The 22,088-nt window shown below is 42.2% G+C and overlaps 1 protein-coding gene across 1 annotated transcript in view; it reads right to left on the bottom strand.

The window, feature by feature from the left end:
* The window catches only part of ush2a (Usher syndrome 2A (autosomal recessive, mild)), a 286,437-nt gene that overhangs the window by 8,299 nt on the left and 256,050 nt on the right, over window positions 1–22,088 (bottom strand). The window contains exons 75-84 of the mRNA XM_049604025.1: window positions 13,550–13,631; window positions 13,297–13,442; window positions 11,796–12,137; window positions 11,280–11,641; window positions 10,777–11,146; window positions 10,227–10,508; window positions 9,925–10,094; window positions 6,611–6,941; window positions 301–507; window positions 2–94 (exon numbers count right to left, since the gene is read on the bottom strand). Of these exons, the coding sequence (XP_049459982.1) occupies window positions 2–94; window positions 301–507; window positions 6,611–6,941; window positions 9,925–10,094; window positions 10,227–10,508; window positions 10,777–11,146; window positions 11,280–11,641; window positions 11,796–12,137; window positions 13,297–13,442; window positions 13,550–13,631 (2,385 nt within the window). The remainder of the gene's footprint in view (window position 1; window positions 95–300; window positions 508–6,610; window positions 6,942–9,924; window positions 10,095–10,226; window positions 10,509–10,776; window positions 11,147–11,279; window positions 11,642–11,795; window positions 12,138–13,296; window positions 13,443–13,549; window positions 13,632–22,088) is intronic.

Below are 22,088 nucleotides of genomic sequence, written 5' to 3'. Positions count from 1 at the left end.
CCTGATAACAGGTGCAGGCCTCCACTCCTACCCAGTACTGTGTGTAAGGACGCAAACCATGGAGTGTCTGCTGATGGGATGTACCCTCTGAGAGCTAGAGGAAGAGAAAAGTATAACACTGAGATATGTTTAAAGTGGGCATATGATTGAGAAGCAAATATTGGATGGGTCAAAATGAGGAAGAAAAACAGGAGAGAGAGGGAAAGGAGGGAATGAGACTAAGCGATCAGAGAAAAGGGAAGAAGACAGTATATAAATCCAACTGAGAAACTGAGTACAAGTTATTAATTAGTGTGTCACCAGAGTGTGGTTGTTGTGGTTCACTGAGAACACTCTGTAAAGGCTGACAATCCCATTGGGTCGGGCTGGGGGATGGATGTCCACTACTGCTGAGGTTGCCGAAACACGCAGGAAAACAGGCGTGCCTACACCCTCGGGTGGGGCAGGTCCTGTTCTCCCATTGGCCCACGGACTGGCAGAACGACCAGCTGAATTGACTGCCCACACCTGTCGGTCAAAACCACATGTTACTCAATAATATTATGAAATTTAATTCACATATACCACTGCTAGTGAATAACAGAGGGAGCGTCTGAGACAAAGTTAGATCCAGACATAAACTTTTTTCTCACGTCATTAGGGTTTTAGATGCATTTTATTAACTCTTAATGATGCAAGCTTCTCTTAATTATCCAGTACTCACCAGACCACCAAAAGGATATAAGTCAATTCATTGGATCATCCATCAAAACCACCATCAGCACTGAGAGCAAAACCTTTTCAACATGCAACCCAACACTGACATATCTGCATGACAATTACTTTTCACCTTCATCAAGGAGTTATTCACACACACACGCGCGCACACACACACACACACACACACACACACACACACACACACACACACACACACACACACACACACACACAGTAATCTTATTTGTGTGCTTGTGTTGGGTATAATTAGAGGGTGTACACAGCACAGGGTCAGGCAGGGTGGAGATTTGCATGTGTAAGTCATCTGTAGCCTGTCAGAAGTAGTGCAGAAGGCAGATGGATGGGTCTGAGCTTTACTGTTGAAAGTGTGTGTTTGTGTGTGTGTGACGCCATGTTTGTAGCTGCGATGGCGAGTTTTGTGCGTGTATGCTTGTGCATGCAAGTGTGTTAAGAGTTGAATTAACCTCAATAATAGTCAATTAGGCTGTGATCAATCAGACTGATTGATCTAAGTGACAGCACAGATGGACTGAGATGGGAGAGGGGAAATAAGAACGGAAGATGGAGAGAGTGGGAATTGGGAGGAGGAGAAGGAGGACAGGGAGAAGGGTGGACAAGGCACAAAGAGAGGAAGCAGGAGCTCAAACAGAGGAACCTGGACAAAAATTTAAGCTGTGCCGTTTTAATTTCATGGATCCAAATGTACTGTAGGAATTGTGATAGCTTCTGCAGATAAGATTGTTTTTCTCAGTATTTGTAGGAGTTGCATCATTGTGTGCATGCAAATGTATCCAGATATGAGTAACCGAATGCAACCTTTATAGCCACTTATTAAAATCACTTCACACAAACACAACATTTTAGTGTCTAATCCATTAAACTCAAAAAGGGGCAGACACATCTGTCCCTGAATGCTTATTTGGGCTACTGTGTATTAATATTTCTGTCTGGGCTAGCTTCCTCTCAGAGAAATCGACCTAGACTCATCCACTTGCCCATCAAACTGTCTGTTGCTTTTAAAGGGGATGAGAGGAGCTGATGTGATTGGTCATTATTATGGCCCACACCAACTCCACCAGCTCGTACTGCACTTTTCCTGCGGATAATGTATCCAACCTGTTCCGTTCTGTTTTTCACTTTCATATGTGGCACATAATTTTGCTGCACCCTGTTTGTGTGTCCACCTAAAATCTGCATGAAATTCCCAACTGATTCATTAGCAGTGCATTCAGACTGATAGCAGTCTGTGAGAAAAAGACTGCAAGGGTCTATGTTGTTGTAGGCTGTGTTAGTTGTATGGTGCTGGTAAGAGGAAAGAAGAAATATAAATCAGGAAGTCCTGTTTGAAGGTTTACCACACACACAGCATTCATTCTTTTTTTTTTTGTGAGGCAGGATTTTAAAACTCCATAGTAGTCACAGTAATATAACAATATATAATATAATATATAATATATAATAATTTTCTCATCCGGGCGGTACGGTGGTGTGGTGGTTAGCACTCTCGCCTCACAGCAAGAGGGTTGCCGTTTCGATCCCGGGCGTGGGAGCCCTTCTGTGCGGAGTTTGCATGTTCTCCCTGTGTCAGCGTGGGTTCTCTCCGGGCACTCCGGCTTCCTCCCACAGTCCAAAGACATGCAGACTGGGGACTAGGTTAATTGATAACTCTAAATTGTCCGTAGGTGTGAATGTGAGCGTGAATGGTTGTCTGTCTCTATGTGTCAGCCCTGCGATAGTCTGGCGACCTGTCCAGGGTGTACCCTGCCTCTCGCCCGATGTCAGCTGGGATAGGCTCCAGCCCCCCCGCGACCCTCAAGAGGATGAGGCGGTTAGAAGATGAATAATTTTCTCATCCATCTCAATGCCTTCAACTATAGTGGCAAAATTAATCCAGTCTTATGAAAACACATTGTAATGTATTCTATCAGGTGAAGATGCTTGTATGTATGTCATCTGTCAGTGTGCTATGTGTTTTAGATGTACTCTACAAGTGTAGGAGAGCTCAAAAAGTGCAGTTCAGTGAAAGGACTTGTCTGAGATCAAAAGCTTGGATAATAAATCATTAATAACATGAGACCGCAATTAAACCTCAGCTGGGAGAATTTTGGATATTGGTTACTCATAAAATTATAATATTTAGAGGAATTGCCACAACACTACCTATGAGTCATTTGTGAAAAGGAAATTCCAAGAGAATAAAAAAGAGATGGAATGACAAATTAAAGAGAAAAGCTTTTAGAAAACATACAAACAAATGTATGAAAAGATGGTAAATGTCAATGTCAAGAGTAGGTTTAAGTTTACAGACTACACAATTTAACAGTACAACCAAATCGCCAGAATTAATGTTGGCAGTGTATGTTTCTGCAAACCACGAATATGTTATATATGAACATTTCATTTGTAGCAGATATGTTAAAACTTCATGTTTCTTTGCATTTCATTTTTATGTTGTGAAAATGCTGTGATTAACATCATATTTTGCCTTAAATACCCAGTTTGGTTGCTACAAACATGGCTAAACAAGTCCCAACCTCTTGTTAAAAAAGTCCCGCATTTGTTACTACATACACAGCTGTCCCTAACTATCTTTAAAAAATATCTGCTTGTGTTGTTTGTTAATCCCAAACAGACTGTTCATGTTTGCTGCTTGGTAGCCATCTCACCAGATGTCATGCCATCCACCATCCCCTCCTCCTCCTGATGAGAAACTACACTCATACACACCTAATCTGAACAATGCAGCTTTAGATATGTTGATATGATACACATGACACTTAGGAATGTGACATATCCGTGGTTTGCAAAAACGTAGAATGCCGACATTTTATTCTGGCCTCTGGGCTGTGCAGCAAGTCCTTCAACTTTTTACTGTGTTTATATATCATCAACCTTTTGGGCCACTGTTGTGCAGTGGATGAAGAATGGTAGGAGAAATGACAGGAGGAAGAATGAAGGAGAGGACAGCAGCCTGCGTGGAGAGGTGAAAAAGATGGGTGAAGGGACAGCAGAAAGAGGGTACATTAGGTAAAGGGTAGCCAAAAATGAAAAGATGCCCAAATAGTGTTTATTGTAGGTAGGTATGAAACAACTGACGACTAAAAAGATAAATACACACATTTGATTGTCATTAAAGCTATGCTTGACTATACTGTTGGATTTAAGTATCTATCAAAAATAATGGCTGTGCTATACTTTGTTTTTAACTTGCCATTGGCTAAACCTTGTACATTTATCACGACTGCGATGTCAATAAATCAGAATTGTTCCTGCCTATAAATAAATAGTAAGTCATGTAAACACTATTTACCATGACGTGAATTGTTATGACCTGTCAAGCTACCTAAATACATGTTTATTTGTCATCCCTGTGTTACCTGTTTTATTTTGGTAACCATAAAACCATCTGTTTCAGATCCCACGTCCTGTCAAGTTTCTCTCCTGGGTGATTACTTGCCCCCTCACTTACTTGTGAGTGTGTTATTGACCATTCTTGCCCTTTGACCACCTTTCTTGCCTGTCAATTAGATACTTCTTCCTATGTTAATGACCCCCCCGTGTACTGGCCTGATCCTGAACTTTTATCTGAGTCTGTCTGCTTTGTGAGTCCTTCTCCAGTTTGTGGTTGACAATGAATAACATATAGACGGAATGGCTTCCAAAAAACTAAGTGAATTGAGTTTTGATGTATTTTGTATGTGTCTGTTATGCTGGCATGTTATGTTATTATGCCAACAATGTCTTCATTGTACCTTTTATCGTGTCATTAAATGTGATCAACAAGCTATTATTGTTATTGTAATCCCATTTGCAGCACCATATTAAACAGAGCCTTTAGAAAGAATGCAACATGTCTGAGTAAACAGAAAAAATGCATCTGCATCAGGTGAAAGAAAGTTTTCTATTACATATGTAGTTGCTACGCAGGAACTGCAGCTTGACTGACTTGTTGATTAAAGAGTTTCAATTCCATTTGCTCCTGCTGTCGTATAAAATTATAAGTGCGGCAGTGAAACATTTCTACCCAGCAACAACCATGTTCTTCCCCTAGTAGCAACACAGTTAAAAGCCCTCCCATGACGCAAGGCTTTTGGGCTTGATTAAGAAGTTTGTGCCACATAGACAGAACAGAGAGAAAAAGTTCAAAACTAAAGTCAGTCCAGATCACCTTGCCCTTGATCCAGTGCTAAAAGGTAGAACTCATCTCCACGTCCTTATATCATCTACAGACTTTTTACGGCTTTCTCTCATCTCTTGTACACTCTTCTCCTATTGGGCCGTGATTTGGCTTATTAGACACAAAATAAAAATATACCCGGTTAGCTGCCATGGCAGCAAATGAGCCGCCATGGCAACAAACGACTTCAGGAAGCTACCAGCCAGTATTTGAGCATTTTTATTGGACGGTTTAACTGCGGACTCGATTCGAGCACTCTGATAGGCCGACTGAGCTTCTTGGCGGGTGCATCTACTTGAGGTGAAGGGGCTAAGTTGTGTGAAAGTGGGCAGTAATTAAAACCAAGCATAAAGCTGTCAATAGGAGCTTATGACCCAGTGTAATTAGCCTAATATGATTTCTCTCTCTGCACTGTGGTGTGCTAAACCGAACTGACTTATCGTCCTTGTGTACGCCTGAAACACAGAGAGAAAGGATGAGAGCCAGATAGGTACACAGACAGATTAACAGCTAAATAAAAATAAAGCCAGGCAGATAGATAAAAAGACAGACAGGTGGGTAGGTAAGAGGACAGACTGACAGATTATTAGGTCGACAGTAAGAAAATGTAACTCAAGAGAAATGGCATGTCGAATAACTTCATATGAATATCCAAAAATTTATACCGTTTCTTCACTTCTCTGTCGCTGACGCACACACACTCACAAATGTTTACATGGACACACAAACACAGAGTCCATGTATCCCAATCCCCCACTGACAAATTCTCAGGGGACGTGTAGCGGTCACCATTAAAAGGTCTTTCCAATACAAGCTCTGTTACCAAGGGGGCTAACAGTTAATTCGATTGGCTGGCTGGTAATCAGGAAGTGGTGTGCTCTGAGGGCCCAGTGATTAATGGCTCTGTTGCCCGCCCGTCATCTCCAAAAGCTCCACCCTCCCTCCCTCCTCCTGTCATAAATTAGGACCCTCGTAAATAAAGACGGCACCACAATCAGGCAAACTCAATCAATTACGCAGGTTCTCTGGCCTCAGCTCGTATGTCTGACAGGCAGGAATGCTAATGTTATTGTTGCTTCCAAAGGGCTAGCCTGTCAATTAGCGTACAGACATACAGCACAACAGCATGAATATGGACCCCACCATTTAACACCTGTCTGATTACATGGCTTGTGTGTTAGTGTGTGTGTATGCCTGTGTACGTTGGTATGTATGGACAGACTGGATCAGCTGAGGTGTGCGAGACCAGACTTTTGGAAAACACTTCATTGTGAAACATCACATCAGATCTCAACTCCAAATGAGTTTTAGAGATCACAATAAAACAATGTTTCAACATTCAACGCAGAGGACAAGAAGTTATCATATTGCTGTATATGCGAAACCCATTTGTACATTTTGTGTTCAATATTTTCTGTAATTCTTATATCCTTTAAAAATACATTATTACATTTGTTTGTCAAAATAAATAAAATTAAAACTCATGCCAACTTGCTGAAGCTCTGTGGTTCCCGGGCAATGTTAATTTATTCTTTTAAGTACAAATTAAAAAGATGTATCATAAAATCCAGGTCCTGTGCTACTCTTATTTCAGCGATAACTGAAGGATAAGTGGAATTTTACCAGGACCAACCAGTCAGCATCTGCCTAAATTCTCCTTTCTAAACAAACACACACTTATAATTGCACTGTATTAGAGTTAGAGTATTGTACCTGGTATTTGTATACAGTATACGGCTGGAGCGCTTCGTCTTTGCAAGTAGTAGAGATGTTCCTGTAGACGAGCTCTGCTGCATCACTTCTGTGGGCATCAGTGGTATGGTCCAGTTGGCGGTACACCTCGTAATTAAGGACTCTACCATTTGGCTGAGCTGGAGGGGACCAGGTGAGTAGAAAGGTGGTCTGAAGGCCTGTGTGTGCGTCAGGCTGGAGGTCTAACAGTGGTGCAGTTTGTCCAGCAGGGGGAGCCTCCAGAGTGAGCACAGATGACCAGTCACTGGAGGAGCAGCCCAGCGCTGTGCAAGCCTCCACCCTCACTTCATACCTACACACATAAAGGAACATGTTTTTAAATGCAGAAATTAGAAATCCTTGTGGGAAAGAAACACATGCGATGTTAAATACTTAAAATACATCAAACATTTTTGGCAACAATAGACGGTGACACCAGTGTACTGCGAGTACAGCTTCCATGAGACTTAAATCTGGAAAACATTTACTGACAATGAACCAAATACAAATCAAATATATATATATATATATATATATATATATATATATATATATATATACAAATCCATAAAGTGTTTGGAGTGTTTAGATGATGAGGTGACTAAATGACTATTAAATCTCCCAAAGTTTGTCAACAGCATTTAAATTAGGGGCTATATTAGTACAAAACAGTGCGTTATTAAGCACTTAAATGCACAAATTTATTTGGTCAAAAACAAAATTACAACCTGGCACGTGGAGCAGTCATCAAGTCAGGAAGCACATAATTACAAGCATATTTGAAACAATATCTGTCTCAACCAAGTGTACACTGAACCTTAGCAGACTACAAGACTACTACTTCTAACTAATTCAGAAGCACTGTTGTTTTCTTTTTTAAAAGAAAGAATAAAGAACAAAAGAATATGATTAAGAGGAGTAAGGGGAGAAAAAGAGAGAGGAGGTGATGAAGATGAGTTGGATAGAACAGATAGAAGGTCATCAGGGGGAGGGGGAGCGATCTTTAGATGATAAGGCTGATGAGCTTTTATTATCTGAATCTTATCAGCACATACACCCACTCACACATACACAACCACACATTCAAGCACACTTGTAGGAATTGACCTACATGACTGCACATGCATATGCACCCTCACATACACAGACATACACACATTTACAGTCTTCGGTCTACTCTGATGTCTGGTTCCCAGAGAGTGTGACAGATGCATGGCCACTACTTCAACATTGACTCCCTTTCTATGTCTTGCTTTGAAACACCACAGTCTCAACCATGTCATTTTGACAGCTTGCTTGAGAGGTTGTTTTTCACCAAATCAAGATATTTGCATTTTGACAGGTGCATTAGTATCCTAATTTATTACACAGGCTTCAGGAATATAGCATTTGACTTATTTGCTCAGCCTGTAGGTTTCTTTTGACAGAAGACTTTATTGGGGCACAACAGCAGAGTACAAACTGCACAGTGATGTTGTGCCTCTGTTTATGGTTGCAACATTATTTTCCGTGTGGAAGTAAAAAATACAAGCTAGTCAGAGAAAATATAAATCTTTTTTCTTTTTCCAGTGTTTAAGTGTGTCATAAGTCTGAGAAAATATGTATTAAACCATCATTGGTCACTTTTTGAGCCCTCTTTTCTTCTCTCTTCTTTTGCCGTTTTAAAACCAGTAATAATACAAGTTCAAACCTGTGTATATGAGTTCACTTTAAATTGAATCACCTTAAAAGATATATTAAATTTCACCATCTATTTTGAAAGAGTGCACTGAATAATAGTTTTTTTAAGAAAATGATGGTTACAGATTGACCGAAATCAGAATCAAATGAACCTAGCTCTGGTTTTAACAGCACATCTGTCATGGAGATGTGGTGGTTTGTAAAGAGGCTACTGGAGTGTTATTTTTTTCGGTTGTTTTTTTGTTCCCTTCTTATCTGGTATTCCTCCCCATATTTTCTTATTAGACTTGGAAAGAGGAAACTGTTTTGTTCCTCTTTTTTCTTGACCTTTTCAGGCAAATCAGTTTAAAGGGATAGTGCACCCAAAAATGAAAATTCAGCCATTATCTACTCACCCATATGCCGACAGAGGTTCAGGTGAAGTTTTAGAGTCCTCACATCCCTTGCAGAGATCCAAGGGGAGAGGGGGTAGCAACACAACTCCACCTAATGAAGGCTTACGGCGCCCCAGATTCAAACGTCCAAAAACACATAATTGAAACCACAAAATATCTCCATACTGCTCGTCCGTAGTGATCCAAGTGTCCTGAAGCCCCGACATAAAAAGTTGTTTGGAAAAACGTCATTTGAGCCTCCATTAGGTGGAGTTGTGTTGCTACCCCCTCTCCCCTTGGATCTCTGCAAGTGATGTGAGGACTCTTCACCTGAGCCTCCCTCGGCATATGGGTGAGTAGATAATGGCTGAATTTTCATTTTTGGGTGCACTATCCCTTTAAAGCTGTAGTTGGTAACTTCTTAAAATGTATATTTCTTCATATTTTCTGACACTGTCACTGTATTCACCCAGCACTAAATGGTAGAGATAATCTATAATAAAAAAATCATATTCCTCTGCTTACTCTATTGCCTTGTTGGGCTTCTATAGTAGGTCTAACGCAGCTGTCAATCATGTCAGTCACTATTCATGAACTGCAGTCAAACTGTCAAACTAGGCAGCACTGATCAAATATGAATCAAGATTTTGTTACTGTTACTTGCCTCAAATGTTTTCAGAAAACTATTTTAGTGTACCATTTCGCTCTAAAATGAGAAAGTTGGTTCAGCCAGTGGGCGGTGCTTTATACTTCAGTTTTCGAACATGGCAGCTGAGACATAAACAATGTTATTTTATAGCTAAACAGTACACTAAAACATGTTTCTGAATAGAGTTAAAGAGAGAAATAGGTAATGCAGTAACAGAATCTTGACAGCTGTGTTAGAGACCCTTTGGCTCTGATTGGTTGTTTTTGTGCACCGCAGTAGATTCTAGCGAATGCCATTAGAAGCAGTAGGAAGAGGAGGCTAATTTTGTTTTTCACAGATCTGACTTATATACTTTCAGAATATTGTGACAGTATCAGCAAACATAAAAAAGTTACTTTCATGAAAGTCACCAACTATAGCTTTAATAAAAATGTAAAATCTTCAACCTTCAGTTTTGTAATAAGAAAAAAAAAACAAACAAACAACAAAACACAACATATTCTTCCTACTTATACATGTACCTTACATTGCATCCATACACTGCGTCATAAAAACACAAATGCTGACCGTAGTGAAAATCTGCTTTAACTGACCTGTGGTAAGGAGCCAGCCCACTCAGAGTGCTGTGTCGCTCAGAGAAGTCACCGTCCTCTGGAGTGAACACAGTGCTGGTGGTGCTGAGCTGGACTGGATCTCTCTGATACACAGTGTAACTCACAATGTCTCCATTAGGACGGGCTGGAGTACTCCACTCTATTCTCAACTGGAAAGACAAACAACATACAACATTAAACTTTAAAACAAACATTTGAAGATACTAGGAAGGTAAAATCGCAGCAATAGTAACGACATGATTCAGCTGTTATTTATATGGACTGGATAGATGGATACTTACCTGGGTTGGTCCCAGAGGTGTCAGTGTGGGGAGACCAACACCAGAAGGAGCAGATGTGTGAGTCTTTGCTGTGGCTGCTGCACTGCTCACTGTCCCTTTGCTGTTGTTTGACCGCACAACGTAGCTGTATTCTACACTTGGCAATAGTGTGAAGTCATGGTAATGAGTCTCTGTGCCAACATAGATAACTTCACCATCTCTGCGGAGCTCATATCCTGTAATGATGCCATTAGGATGCTCTGGTGGTCTCCAGCTAACTTCCACTGACTCTGGGCCAGTCACCTTCAAAGGAAAGGAAACAAAATTATAATAAAAAACAAATGTGTATGCTTTGTATCACATGTACAATTTCACATCAGTGTTCAGTTCTAATTGCTGAGTAATCAGTGATGATGCAAATTTTGTGTAAAAGGATAAGTTCTATTGAACTGAAATGATCTTGAATGAGTGGTGAAATCCTTTAATCCCTTCTGGACTGAAATCTACAGATTAAAGTATTGCACATAGTGTAACAGAGATTTGACTAGAAGTCCAAAATAGACAAACACACCTTTAGAATCGGGGCAGCCAGGCCAGTGGGAGGAGCCTGCCCTGTCACGGCAGACATTGAGGCGCTGGCGGTGCACCCACCGCTGGTACAAGCTAAAAGGACCAGATGATATGGCGTGTGTGGCTCCAGACCTGACAACACTGTACTGAGGTTCCTCCCACGATAAGTTTCTTCGTCGTTCAGTTTCAGGACATATTCAGTCACCTCTCCATTCTGTGTCAGCGGTTTACTCCACGAAATGTTTATACTACTGGATGTGATGCTGTCGGCTGTGGGAGCTTCCACTGTGGCAGGTGGGGCCTCTAGAGTTGTGATGTTTGTATGAGGGCTAGTGATGCATCCCTCAGACGTGCAGGCTATAACTGAGTAGCTGCAGAAAAGAATAGATTAGAATGAAAGTATAATTTTCTCTATCAAAAAACATTACAGGGAAAACCAGGGAAACCTTCAGGTTAGTTAATTTCAGACAATAACATAGCATGGGAATAAAAGGCAAGCTATACCTGTATGTTGAGAACGGCAGGAGGTCTTCGTCTGTGTAGTGGAGGACAGTAGGGTCAAAACTAAATGAGAAACTGACATTGTTTCTTTGAATCCTGTAGGACTGAAGTATCCCATTGGGTTCCAAAGGAGGAGTCCAGGACACCAACATCTCACTGGGCCGGCCTTGTAGGTGACTCACTGTTGGGGGAGCTAGACCACGAGGAGGGGCCTGTCTGGTTGTCACAGACACCCAGGGGCTTTGGGTGTGTCCAGCAGGGTTGTGAGTCTGGACACTGAACTCGTATTGTGTCCAGGGACGCAGACCAGTCACTGTATACGAGAGGGTGTTACCATTTTGTGGGGATGATTCTCTGAACAGCACCTGTTGAAGACAGTTGTGGATGATTAAGACGAGTTGTATATGGATATTGATGGCACCTGGGTATTCTATCAGGCCAAATAACAAATGGTCAGATTGACCATGAACTTTGAAATCACTTCCCTATAACTTCAGAGATGTGTCTTTAGTTACCTACCTTTCCCTTTGCAATATCCTCTTCATTACTTCTTTCTCTTCCCACTTCCTCTAGACTTCTCCCGAGTAAGAAATACTCTCCAATTGGCCCGTTGGGCTGGGAAGGAGGGCCCCAGGTAAGTGAAACACGGTCTGGGCCAATGAAGAGAGGCCTGGGTGGGGGCTGGGACACAGGTGGAGCTGCTGCTGTGGTGACATGCTGAGGTGGGGTGCGTGTGCAGCCTGCTAAGGTGCAAGCTTCAAGAGCCAAAGTATACATGGTCCATGGCTCCAAACGGCGAAACAGGAAGTTGCGTGATAGTCCGCTGAATTCCAGGTTCCCCTCACTGTACAAGTTGTACATCTGGAAAGGAAGAGACGGAAAGCAGGCAAAGAAAAGAAAAGTATGTAGTGCAGTGAGAGAGAAGGAGACAAAGAGAAAGTTATTGTAGGTGGGTTGAAGTAGAGCATAGAGGGAACAGAGGAGGGGCAATGATGCCAAGGAGGAGAGAGAGAAGAAGACATCAAAGTAAAGACAAATTTCATACTGTAATTATGTGATAATGGTGCAGGTGCAGGTTTTATTGGTGTGAACATGTAAGTATCAGAATATATGTAAAGTGCCTCCATGAATACGTGAATAAGTTGCTGAATTACATGGGCACGTTTTGTAAGTTGGTAAGTGTACTTGTGGGCTTTCATATGTGTCTATGTATAATATTGGTAGCAATCTGATGTTTCCAATGTTTCTTCTACAATGTGAGACAGATTAAATTTGAGGGGCACCTTAGATCACTTCCAGAGGTGGGACCAAGTCAATGTTTTGCAAATCAAAAGTAAGCCTCAAAACTTTGCACTCAAGTCCTAAACTCCAAATGTAATGCCATATAACAACAGATTAATAACCTATTAAATTTGTAAAAAATCATGAATGCTTCAGAATATTTGTTTTTACTTGTTAACACAAGTTTGTTGGAAGTTGTCATGTCTCCATCTGTCATTTTCAACCTCCACATTTTGCATACTGCAATTTGTTTTTTTGACTGCCAGTAGTTTTTGTACACAAACGAAACTCAGTAACATTAGTTCTTCATGGTTCTCTCCTGCATCTTGATTGGATGCTGTCTGACTGTTTCAACAAAAGTGGATCTAGGGAATTAGGTGTCAACTTGCTGGGAATGAAAAGCGTTAACATGAGAAGATTCAAGAAATAAAGAGAAATTTATTAATTCATGGCACATTTTTTGAATAACATACTTTTTAATCTTTGAGTTTGGAGGAAGGTATCAATTATTTCCAAGTCACAAGGCTCAAGTCCAAGTGAAGTCACAGGTTCTTCGCGTTGAAGTCCAGGTTGAGTTGCCTGTCTTTTGATTTTGTAGAGTCAGGTCTAAAGTTAACAAACTTGTGACTCAAGTTCAAGTCACGTGGCACAAGTCCACACCTCTCCCGCTTCACCTGCTCAATGCTATGTAAACACTTTGGTATGTGTTGTGTGTTTTTGTTGTCTGTATTGAACGTACCGTGACAATTCCATTTGGAGAGCCTGGCTGAGTCCAGCTCAGCAGCAATGCCCTGCCCTGCTCTCTCTGCTCCACGGTAAAATTAGACAGGCCAGCAGGAGAAGCCTCCAGGGTCCTTATGGTAACCCATGGACTGGACACACTACCTGAAGGGTTCCATAACATCTGTGCTCAGTGGAGTGGTTCAGTGGTTGGTGCTGATATAATTTATTCCTAATATTTTAAATAAGTTTACCAATCATAATCAACCTACCTGCCTCGTTCACAGCTTCCGCTCGTAGACTATACTGACTGTACGGTTCAAGGCCATAGACAGTAGCTTCTAGGACTGTACCCTGAGAGAGAAAGACCAAGGTATGATTTATATGGAGAGATGGAGGGAAGTATGAAAAGGAAAAAGTAGGAGAGAGAGATGAGAGGGAGAAAGATGTAGGGAGGAGGAGATATGGGAGAGAAAAGAGGGAGGACAAAGGAATTATTGGGCAGGAGTTAAAAGGAGAAAGAAAAAAGAGCAGAGATGGAAAGGGAAACAGTGAGTAGCATGCCGTAGTAAGAGAAGAGAACGAGTTAGTTACACAAGCAAATCCTGCATGAATAAAAACCAGTGCATTACTCATTAAAACGGGGAATGAAAAGGAACGCCGAAACAATGGCAAGCTAAGATGACATGACATGGGATTTGTGATATCAACATTTCAACATACAGGCTCTGCCATGGTAAAGTAAGTAGACACCAGAGAAGTGGCAGAGACAGAGAGAGACTGGCAGGCAGACGGCCGTCCCTTATGGGTGAATTCAAAGCTTCCAGATTGAGTGTTTATGTCACACGTGCACCCTTTCATATCATACACACACACACACACACACACAGAGACACAGGCGGAGTGAGTCTGCCAGTAGCTTTAGGCAGTGGGACCCAGCCCAACACCCTGGCAGACACAGGGGCAGTGTGTATGTGTGTGTGTGATACAGTGGGAACACCATTTACTAATTGATAAGAGACACACTGTTGTTTCAAAAGGCCCTGGCGTGCGATGACATGGTAGTCAGGGAGCACTAGGCTCCAGGACTGCCTGTTTGTTTGTTTGTTTATGACTGTGAGCTTTAAAGCAGCTATGAGAGCGTTGTTTCTCAGTGTGTGTGTGTGTGTGAACGTAATTGTGTGATTGTACTACATAGAAGGCTACGTTTCTTCATGTGTTGAGTCTGCAGTTTTTAAAAATTGTCTGTTCAGGTTTGTATGCTTTCACATAAGCAAGCATATGTAAAGAGATTAACTGGTAACCCACTTCAATGCAGCGGCAAGAGGATCAAAAAAGGCTCCAATTCAAACTGAATCAAATGAAAACCCTGACAAATCACCGTAGCGTGGCACCAAGGATGAACTGTCTGAACAACAACCAGAATGCATGTATTCACTGTTTTCATGTCTGGGAGCCAACGTGTTTTTCATCCACAGTAAAATAGGATTAATAAGCCCCTAGACACCTAGACACAAGCTAAATCCTCCTGCAAATCACAGCACTTCTCAGCAGAGAGAGGGAGGGAGGGAGGGACGCAAAGAGGAGACACACAGGGGTGGAGAGAGACAGAGAGAGAAAGGGGCGGTGGGAGTGAGAAATAAAGGCCGCGAGAAAAAAAAGAGATCGGAATGAAATGAAGTGTACATAAGTAAGGAGACGTAGGACGGAGAATTAGAAAAGAGGGATATAAAAGAGAAAGAGGTGAGTTAGTTAATAACTGATGAAGGAAATAAAAAAAGGAGAGACAGAAGGTGGGAGGGGAGTGTGAGGAAAGAGACAGACAGACAGAGATTGAGTGAATGGATAAAAAAGATGGAAGAAAGCTAAAGTGGGAGAGGAAAAAAAAAGATAGATGTGGCAAAAGGGAGAGACAGATTAAGTGAGCGAGAATGAGAGATCTCTCTACCTTAAAAGCCAGTGAAATATGTGAGGCATGTGGCCTATAAAGCGGTTAACATATGCACATTGTCAATAGCAGCATCTGGCGCTGGCAGCTTTTATAGGAGCATGGAGACTCTGCTACACGCCTCTAGATGGCAATACATTCAAACACTTTATCACTGAAACACACCACATTAACGGCCTCCTAACACTCACACTCACACACTCGCGCGCACACACACACACACACACACACACACACACACACAAATACTCAACAATCAAGCACAATGAAATCCACCACCTCAGCCTGCTAAGTGCACACAAACACACACACATACAGATCCACAGACAGGCAGTAATCAAATGGTGTAACACTAAAACACACTACTATTACATTACATTAACAGCTCCCTCAATAACTATTTCTGTCTCATACATACACATGTGCAGAGGCACGCATGCACAAAACACTTTCACAGTATCTTAGAATGCACATATTAAGGAAGAAAACTAGAGATGATGTCATGGATAACAGAGTTAAGGTCAATTCAATATTTACCAATCTCAGCTGTGGAGATTAACGGGAGTACAGAAAATACTAAAGACCACACAGCTGGAGTTAAATTTCCCAATCTTATATTTGTACGATTTCTGTCATGTGTACTACATTTGTATTTTAAGTATACTATACAGCATTTGATCATTATGTGCTAAGGATTAGTTAAAGCTACTAAATGGCTGTTAATTTTGGATGCATATCAATTCATGTTTCAGCAACCACCGTGGGAAGTTTAGCAATAGGTATTTATAATTTCACTGTAAAGGGTTTTACATTTTTGCTGCAGCTTCAGCAAAATCATAACTGTAATGATTGTAACAGACTGCAGCAATAAAAACTGCTTTTGATAAATGGTTGTGTTTCTGTCTTGAAACAAATGGCCAACCAGGAAGAACATATGAATCTCTACAGTGTAAAATATGAAAGCAAAAGGTTCTCATCAACCTAAATTCAGTGTACATGTGTGTGCGGATGATCAAAGTCACTATTTAATCGTGCCAAATGCAAAAGAACAGAGGGAGCGCAAGAAGTCAAGTGAGAGCGGGAGAGACGGGGGGGACCAGAGAGATTTGCACAGATGTAAAGGAAAGGTGTAAACAAGACAGAGGGAGAGAAAAGGAGACAATGATAGGGAAAGAAGAGAAGAGACAGGAAGAGGTCTCTCTAATTTATACATTAAAGAGCCCTCAGATCTTCGATGGTTCAACACAACTTAGCATTGAGGGCAAGGAAGCAATTTATTCAATCTTTTATTTCCTCATTCTGTCTTCTCTTTGGTGTGTGAGCCGAGCTACAGCGGGGGTCCTGTGGACAGTGTGTGTGCTTCTGCATGTGCAGCCTATATGAAAGGGTCAGTGTGCATGTGTGCACCCTGAACCTTGTGCATATATACTGGTAGTGGTGTTTATTTGTGTGCATTTGCACGTATCCTAACAAGCCCACATCTGCATGCATCTTGTTTTGTACCCATGTGTCCCTTGGACACATGGGTATAAGTGCAAGTGCACAGCTGTGTGTGTGTGTGTGTGTGTGTGTGTGTGTGTGTGTGTGTGTGATATTCAGGTGGAGAGGCATGGTGCGGCCGGGGGGACAGTGTGTGATACTAATTAAGAATAACCATGTGTATTTGTCAAAAGAATTATGCTGATTATCTCACAAAGGCCCCAGCACTGGGCCCCGCAGAGAGACAGAGACAGAGAGATAGACCAACATTAGCATATGGCTACACACGTGCATGCACGTACGCACACACATGCTCTCTTTCTCTCTCTTTGTCTCTCGCTCACACACACAGATGCGCAGGTAAAAGTAAAGTGAGTGCCTAAGAACATACATGAAAGAAGCATGCCTAATGATAGGTGAATGGGGTTCACTTGGTCTGCCTTCGGGATCTTTCACTTCACAGGCCGTTTCTGGCCTCTCTGCTCCGTCATATTAAGTCCTGGAGAGATAATAAAGCACCCTGCTGTTTCACCTTTTCTTATGTGCTTTAGTTATTTCAGTGTGTGGTAAAACATCCTATGATCAGATGTGCTCCAATTCAATTCAATTCAGTTCAATTCAATTCAATTCAGTTCTTTAGTCCAGTCTATTAGTACAAGCTGTGCCCTGACCAGCCCTGTGAGAGCAGTAATTGTTTTCGGAGGTTTCTGAGGTGAGCCAGTACACCACACGCTGCTCTCTCGCGCCCCATGCCAAGCTCTCAAGCCAAGTTTGTGTGTGTGTATGTGTGTGTGTACACATATTTATGTGTGCATGCCTAATTCAATGCTGCTGGAACAATTGCCCTGTGTCTGTTTGCAAATGCCCTGCGTGGGTGTCCCTGCTAGTCAGTGTGCGTTAGACAAACCCTGACACATACAGACGACCGTGCGGCACGTACACACACATGCGGAAACACACTAACAGACACACAGAGTGCCATTAGGCATGTGTTTTGTCTGTGGCCAGCACAGACATAGAGAGGGACTGCAGGGGTCTGGAACAGGCATGCCCACTTCACACCGACAGCCATGATTGGCTTTGGCAGCTCTAGACCCCGGGAACAGCGTATTTGGTGTGTGTATATATGTGTGTGTGTGTGTGTGTGTGATGTGGCCAAAGAGCAGTGGACAAATTCTGGCAAGTGAGGGACGGTATGCTTAGAAACCACAGATATTGTATCTGCTGAAATTGAAATGAGGGAGCATGTGTTTGTCTTTGCATGTAGTTTTATCTAAGCTTTATTCCATCAGGCAGGTCAAATCATTACATATTTTAATGTATTTTTTTTACTAAGGCTGCTGGTTTTAATTAATGACTGGTTTGTAAAACAAATCCAATAATCTATTTTGGCATTTTTCTGTCTTTGCGTGGGTAGAGATGGGGACAAAACTGAAGTAAGACGAAGCTGAACGGAACTGACTTTTAGGGCTGTGAATTCAAGATTGTTCACATAACTGGCCTCATCCTGAAGGCCAATATACAGCACTACATGAACCCATAACTAAAGGTCCACATGTATGAAAGAGAAATAAAAATGTAACACACAATCGAGGATCATAATGGAAAAGGCCAAATACAAACACTCCATTCAGGCTGTGAGGATGACAGCCTCCTCCAGACTACAGTCAGAAGTACAGCCCACTACCAAAATAAACACTAGACAAGGATTCAGTTACAAATTTTCACACACACACCGACACACACACTTGCCTTACTCCAGAGTTGAATGGACTCAGTCATCACAAACATACTAAACTCCTTTTGTTTCTTCTCTCTTATAAGCACTCACACTCAGCATTCCTCTAAAGTGATGACCATCGTATCGCAGTTGCTGCACTAAACACCCATTAAGACAAGTGGAGAGCACTACACTGGATGGTGTGGCCTCTTCACAGACAGACACACAATAACACACAACCTGTCATTACTGAGAGAAAGAGAGTGAGAGACAAAGAGAGGGGGAAGGAAAGGAAGTAGGAGAATATAAATTCACTTGAAAAAAAAAATCACTTGAAAGAGTGAGAGGGAGACAGAAGAGGAGGCGATGGAGGGGGGCAAAGATGGTGGATAAGAATAACATAAAAACTGTAATTTGTGACAGAGGTAGAGAAAACCCAGATGGAAATTCAGTGATGGAGGGAGGACTGAGCGGTATGGAGCGTTAGAAGGAGGAGGTGTGAAAAAGATAAGGGGACAGAGAGAAAGATTGCAGCGAGGAGAAGAGGGAGTGTTGCAGCCTGATTATTTGGCTGTTTATGCAGAATGCTGAGAGCCCTCCAATCAGAGTTGGAGACCTCGGACTAAAGGGTCTGATAGGCCGAGGGCCCGACGAACTCTGCATCTGAGTCTCCTTATTCTCCCCTCTAATCCTTCCTTCCTCTCTTCACCTGTCTCCTCCTGCCCTCTCAACCTCCTCATCCCTCTCTCCTCACCCTCTGTGCACTCAGCTCTGCATTGCTCTCTTGCCTCCACTCCTTTGTCTCCCTCATTTGTTAAAGGGTGTCACTGAGAACAAGGGCAAAGTCTTGTCATTCCTATTCCTTTGACCACCCTCTATTCTCTGCTCTGTGTCTTGGGTGGTTAAGCGACACAAAGAGGATAACTAAACAGAAAGTAAAAGGGGGTGCAAAGCAACAAGTGCAGCTGATATCAAATCCTGGTTCCATGCCACAACAGATTTATTTTCATTTAACATGGCTTAAACGAGCCAGACTAATTGAAATACATAATGTTAAGCATTCTATTCTATTACATTATATCCTGATTTTCATGACATGAAAACTATGGTGGTTGATGGAGCTCAATGGACTGCCACTTAGGAAAACAAGCAAACAGAAAAATACACAAGCTAATGAGAACACACCATCACCACTTTGACAAAACCATGGCAAAATACAGAGATTTACTGCAAATATAGAAACACAAGACAATACTGCACAGAAACACTGCAAATTAATGATGACGGAAAATCAGCTGTTAATTTTACTTGCGACATTCTGATTACAATATTATTGGAGATGATGGCTATACAGCTTGAACTAGATAAAACTTAAAGGACTAGTTGGACATTTTGGGAAATTTTCCTTTTTTGAGTCTTGCTGTGGGCGGCACAGTGGTGTGGTGGTTAGCACTCTCGCCTCACAGCAAGAGGGTTGCCGGTTTGATCCCTTCTGTGCGGAGTTTGCATGTTCTCCCCGTGTCAGCGTGGGTTCTCTCCGGGCACTCCGGCTTCCTCCCACAGTCCAAAGACATGCAGATTGGGGACTAGGTTAATTGATAACTCTAAATTGTCCGTAGGTGTGAATGTGAGCGTGAATGGTTGTCTGTCTCTATGTGTCAGCCCTGCGATAGTCTGGCGACCTGTCCAGGGTGTACCCTGCCTCTCGCCCGATGTCAGCTGGGATAGGCTCCAGCCGCCCCGCGACCCTCAAGAGGATGAAGCGGTTAGAAGATGAATGAATGAATGAGTCTTGTTGTCGATGTAAGGTTGCCCAACAACCAGTGCTCTTTTGACGCAAGAGAATGCGACAACAGCACCACTACACTCTGAAACCCATTATTTCCAATGGCTTGCGCTGCATCATACTGGCTTTTTGCGACATAAAGTAAAGCACATGCCCAGTAGCAGCGTTCCACTTGGCGCAGCTCAAACTGTTGTGTCTGAAAGAGCCTATATTCACACAGAAATAGTTTCATAGCCCCCTGTAAAACCAAAACTGTTGTTTTTGTACTTATCATTTTAAAATGTAAGGATTTACAATGTGTTAATTAGTGAGCTTTAGAGGTGCTGGTTGGAGGAGATTGTTACTTTTGGTCAGAGCCAGGCTAGTTGTTTGCCCCTGCTTCATTATGCTAAGTTAAGCTAACTGGCTGTGGCTTCATATCAGTTTAACAGATAAGATAGCAGTATCGATCTCGTTGAAAGCAAATTAAGTATATTTCCCAAAATGCTGTTGCAGTCAGGCATGTGCTGTTTGTTTTGACAATGGCCTGTGCTGGGCAAGATGGAGACATTTTCCCACTGAGTAGTCAAATAATAAGCACAGAATAGGTTTGCGAGTGAAAGCAGACCTAATTTTTATTTTCAACAGCATGGTGCTCTTCTGTAGTTCAGGTTAGCTTACATGCGTGTCACCCAGGAATCATGACAGCTGAGCTGTACTCCGTCCTTTAGATGATGCTCATGTTTTTGCCTTGAATACGAGCAGGTGAAACTGTACCCCTATTTGATCACATCCTTACTGTGCTTATACAATCATACCCATACATCAAACACATGCACACATACACTATTCCAAAACTATGCATCTGTATTCATACTGTGTTCACACCATGTATTACTTGTTTGTCCAAACCTAATCATTCAACCCACCTGCACACCATTCAGGTCTAAGTACACACCACATATTCTGATAACACGTCCATACTTTTATACGTCTCCCGACTGCGCATGCCTAAATTCACACATTCTGACTGTGCAGGTGACACACACACATGCAAACACACACACACACACACACACACTGAAACCTCATGTCGGCTTTGAGACACAGTTCGCCGGCTGGCCCTTGCTGTCCCGCGCTCTCTGACGGGCTCTTAATGGTAAACTAACAGATTGTAAACATGCTGCTAGCTCTCTCTCTCCCTCTCTTTCTCCACTCTCTATATTAATCACTCTCTTTCTCTCCATCTCCTTCTCTCTATCTATCTCTCTTCTTTCCTCACACTCCTCTTCCCTCATCTCTTTCACTTCCTTCTTACCCCTGTTCACTCCATCCTTCCTCCTCTATCCCCATCCCTTCTTCCCTTTTCCCCTCTCCCTCTCTCTTGCTTTTCCTGGGGTATTTTTTAAACAATGTGTCCTTCATGTACGGTTGGTTACGGGGTGTACAGAAGGACATCATTAGCGCTGGTGGTTAAGCTGTAATTTACACCATTACCGAGGTAGGGGCCATTTTTATTGCCTAGTAAATTTCAGCTCTGAAATATTTAGACCATATGGCTCAATTTGTGTAATAACCTTAATTTCCAAGCACCCTTCAGCTCCCTTCAGCGCCGGCTGTTGTTGGCGGATGGCAGAGTGGTGTGTGTACACATTCGTATGTGTGTGCACGGTTTGGGGTTGGAGCACACACCCACAGACACACATACACACTCATACACGTACAGAGAAACATGGACACGGCAGAAATGTTAACGCATACTCTACACATAACCTCTTACATACACATTACACACTCTCTCTTCCGCACGCTCTCACAGATTCATTCATTCACACACACTAAAACACACGCACACACACGTATGTATGCATGGCGGTAGCAGATTAATAGGGTGTCAGC

The sequence above is a fragment of the Epinephelus fuscoguttatus genome, linkage group LG2 (genome assembly GCF_011397635.1).
Source record: "Epinephelus fuscoguttatus linkage group LG2, E.fuscoguttatus.final_Chr_v1".
Lineage (NCBI taxonomy): Eukaryota > Metazoa > Chordata > Actinopteri > Perciformes > Serranidae > Epinephelus > Epinephelus fuscoguttatus.
Note: the sequence above shows the minus strand (reverse complement) of the source record. Positions and strands in the feature narration are given on the sequence as shown.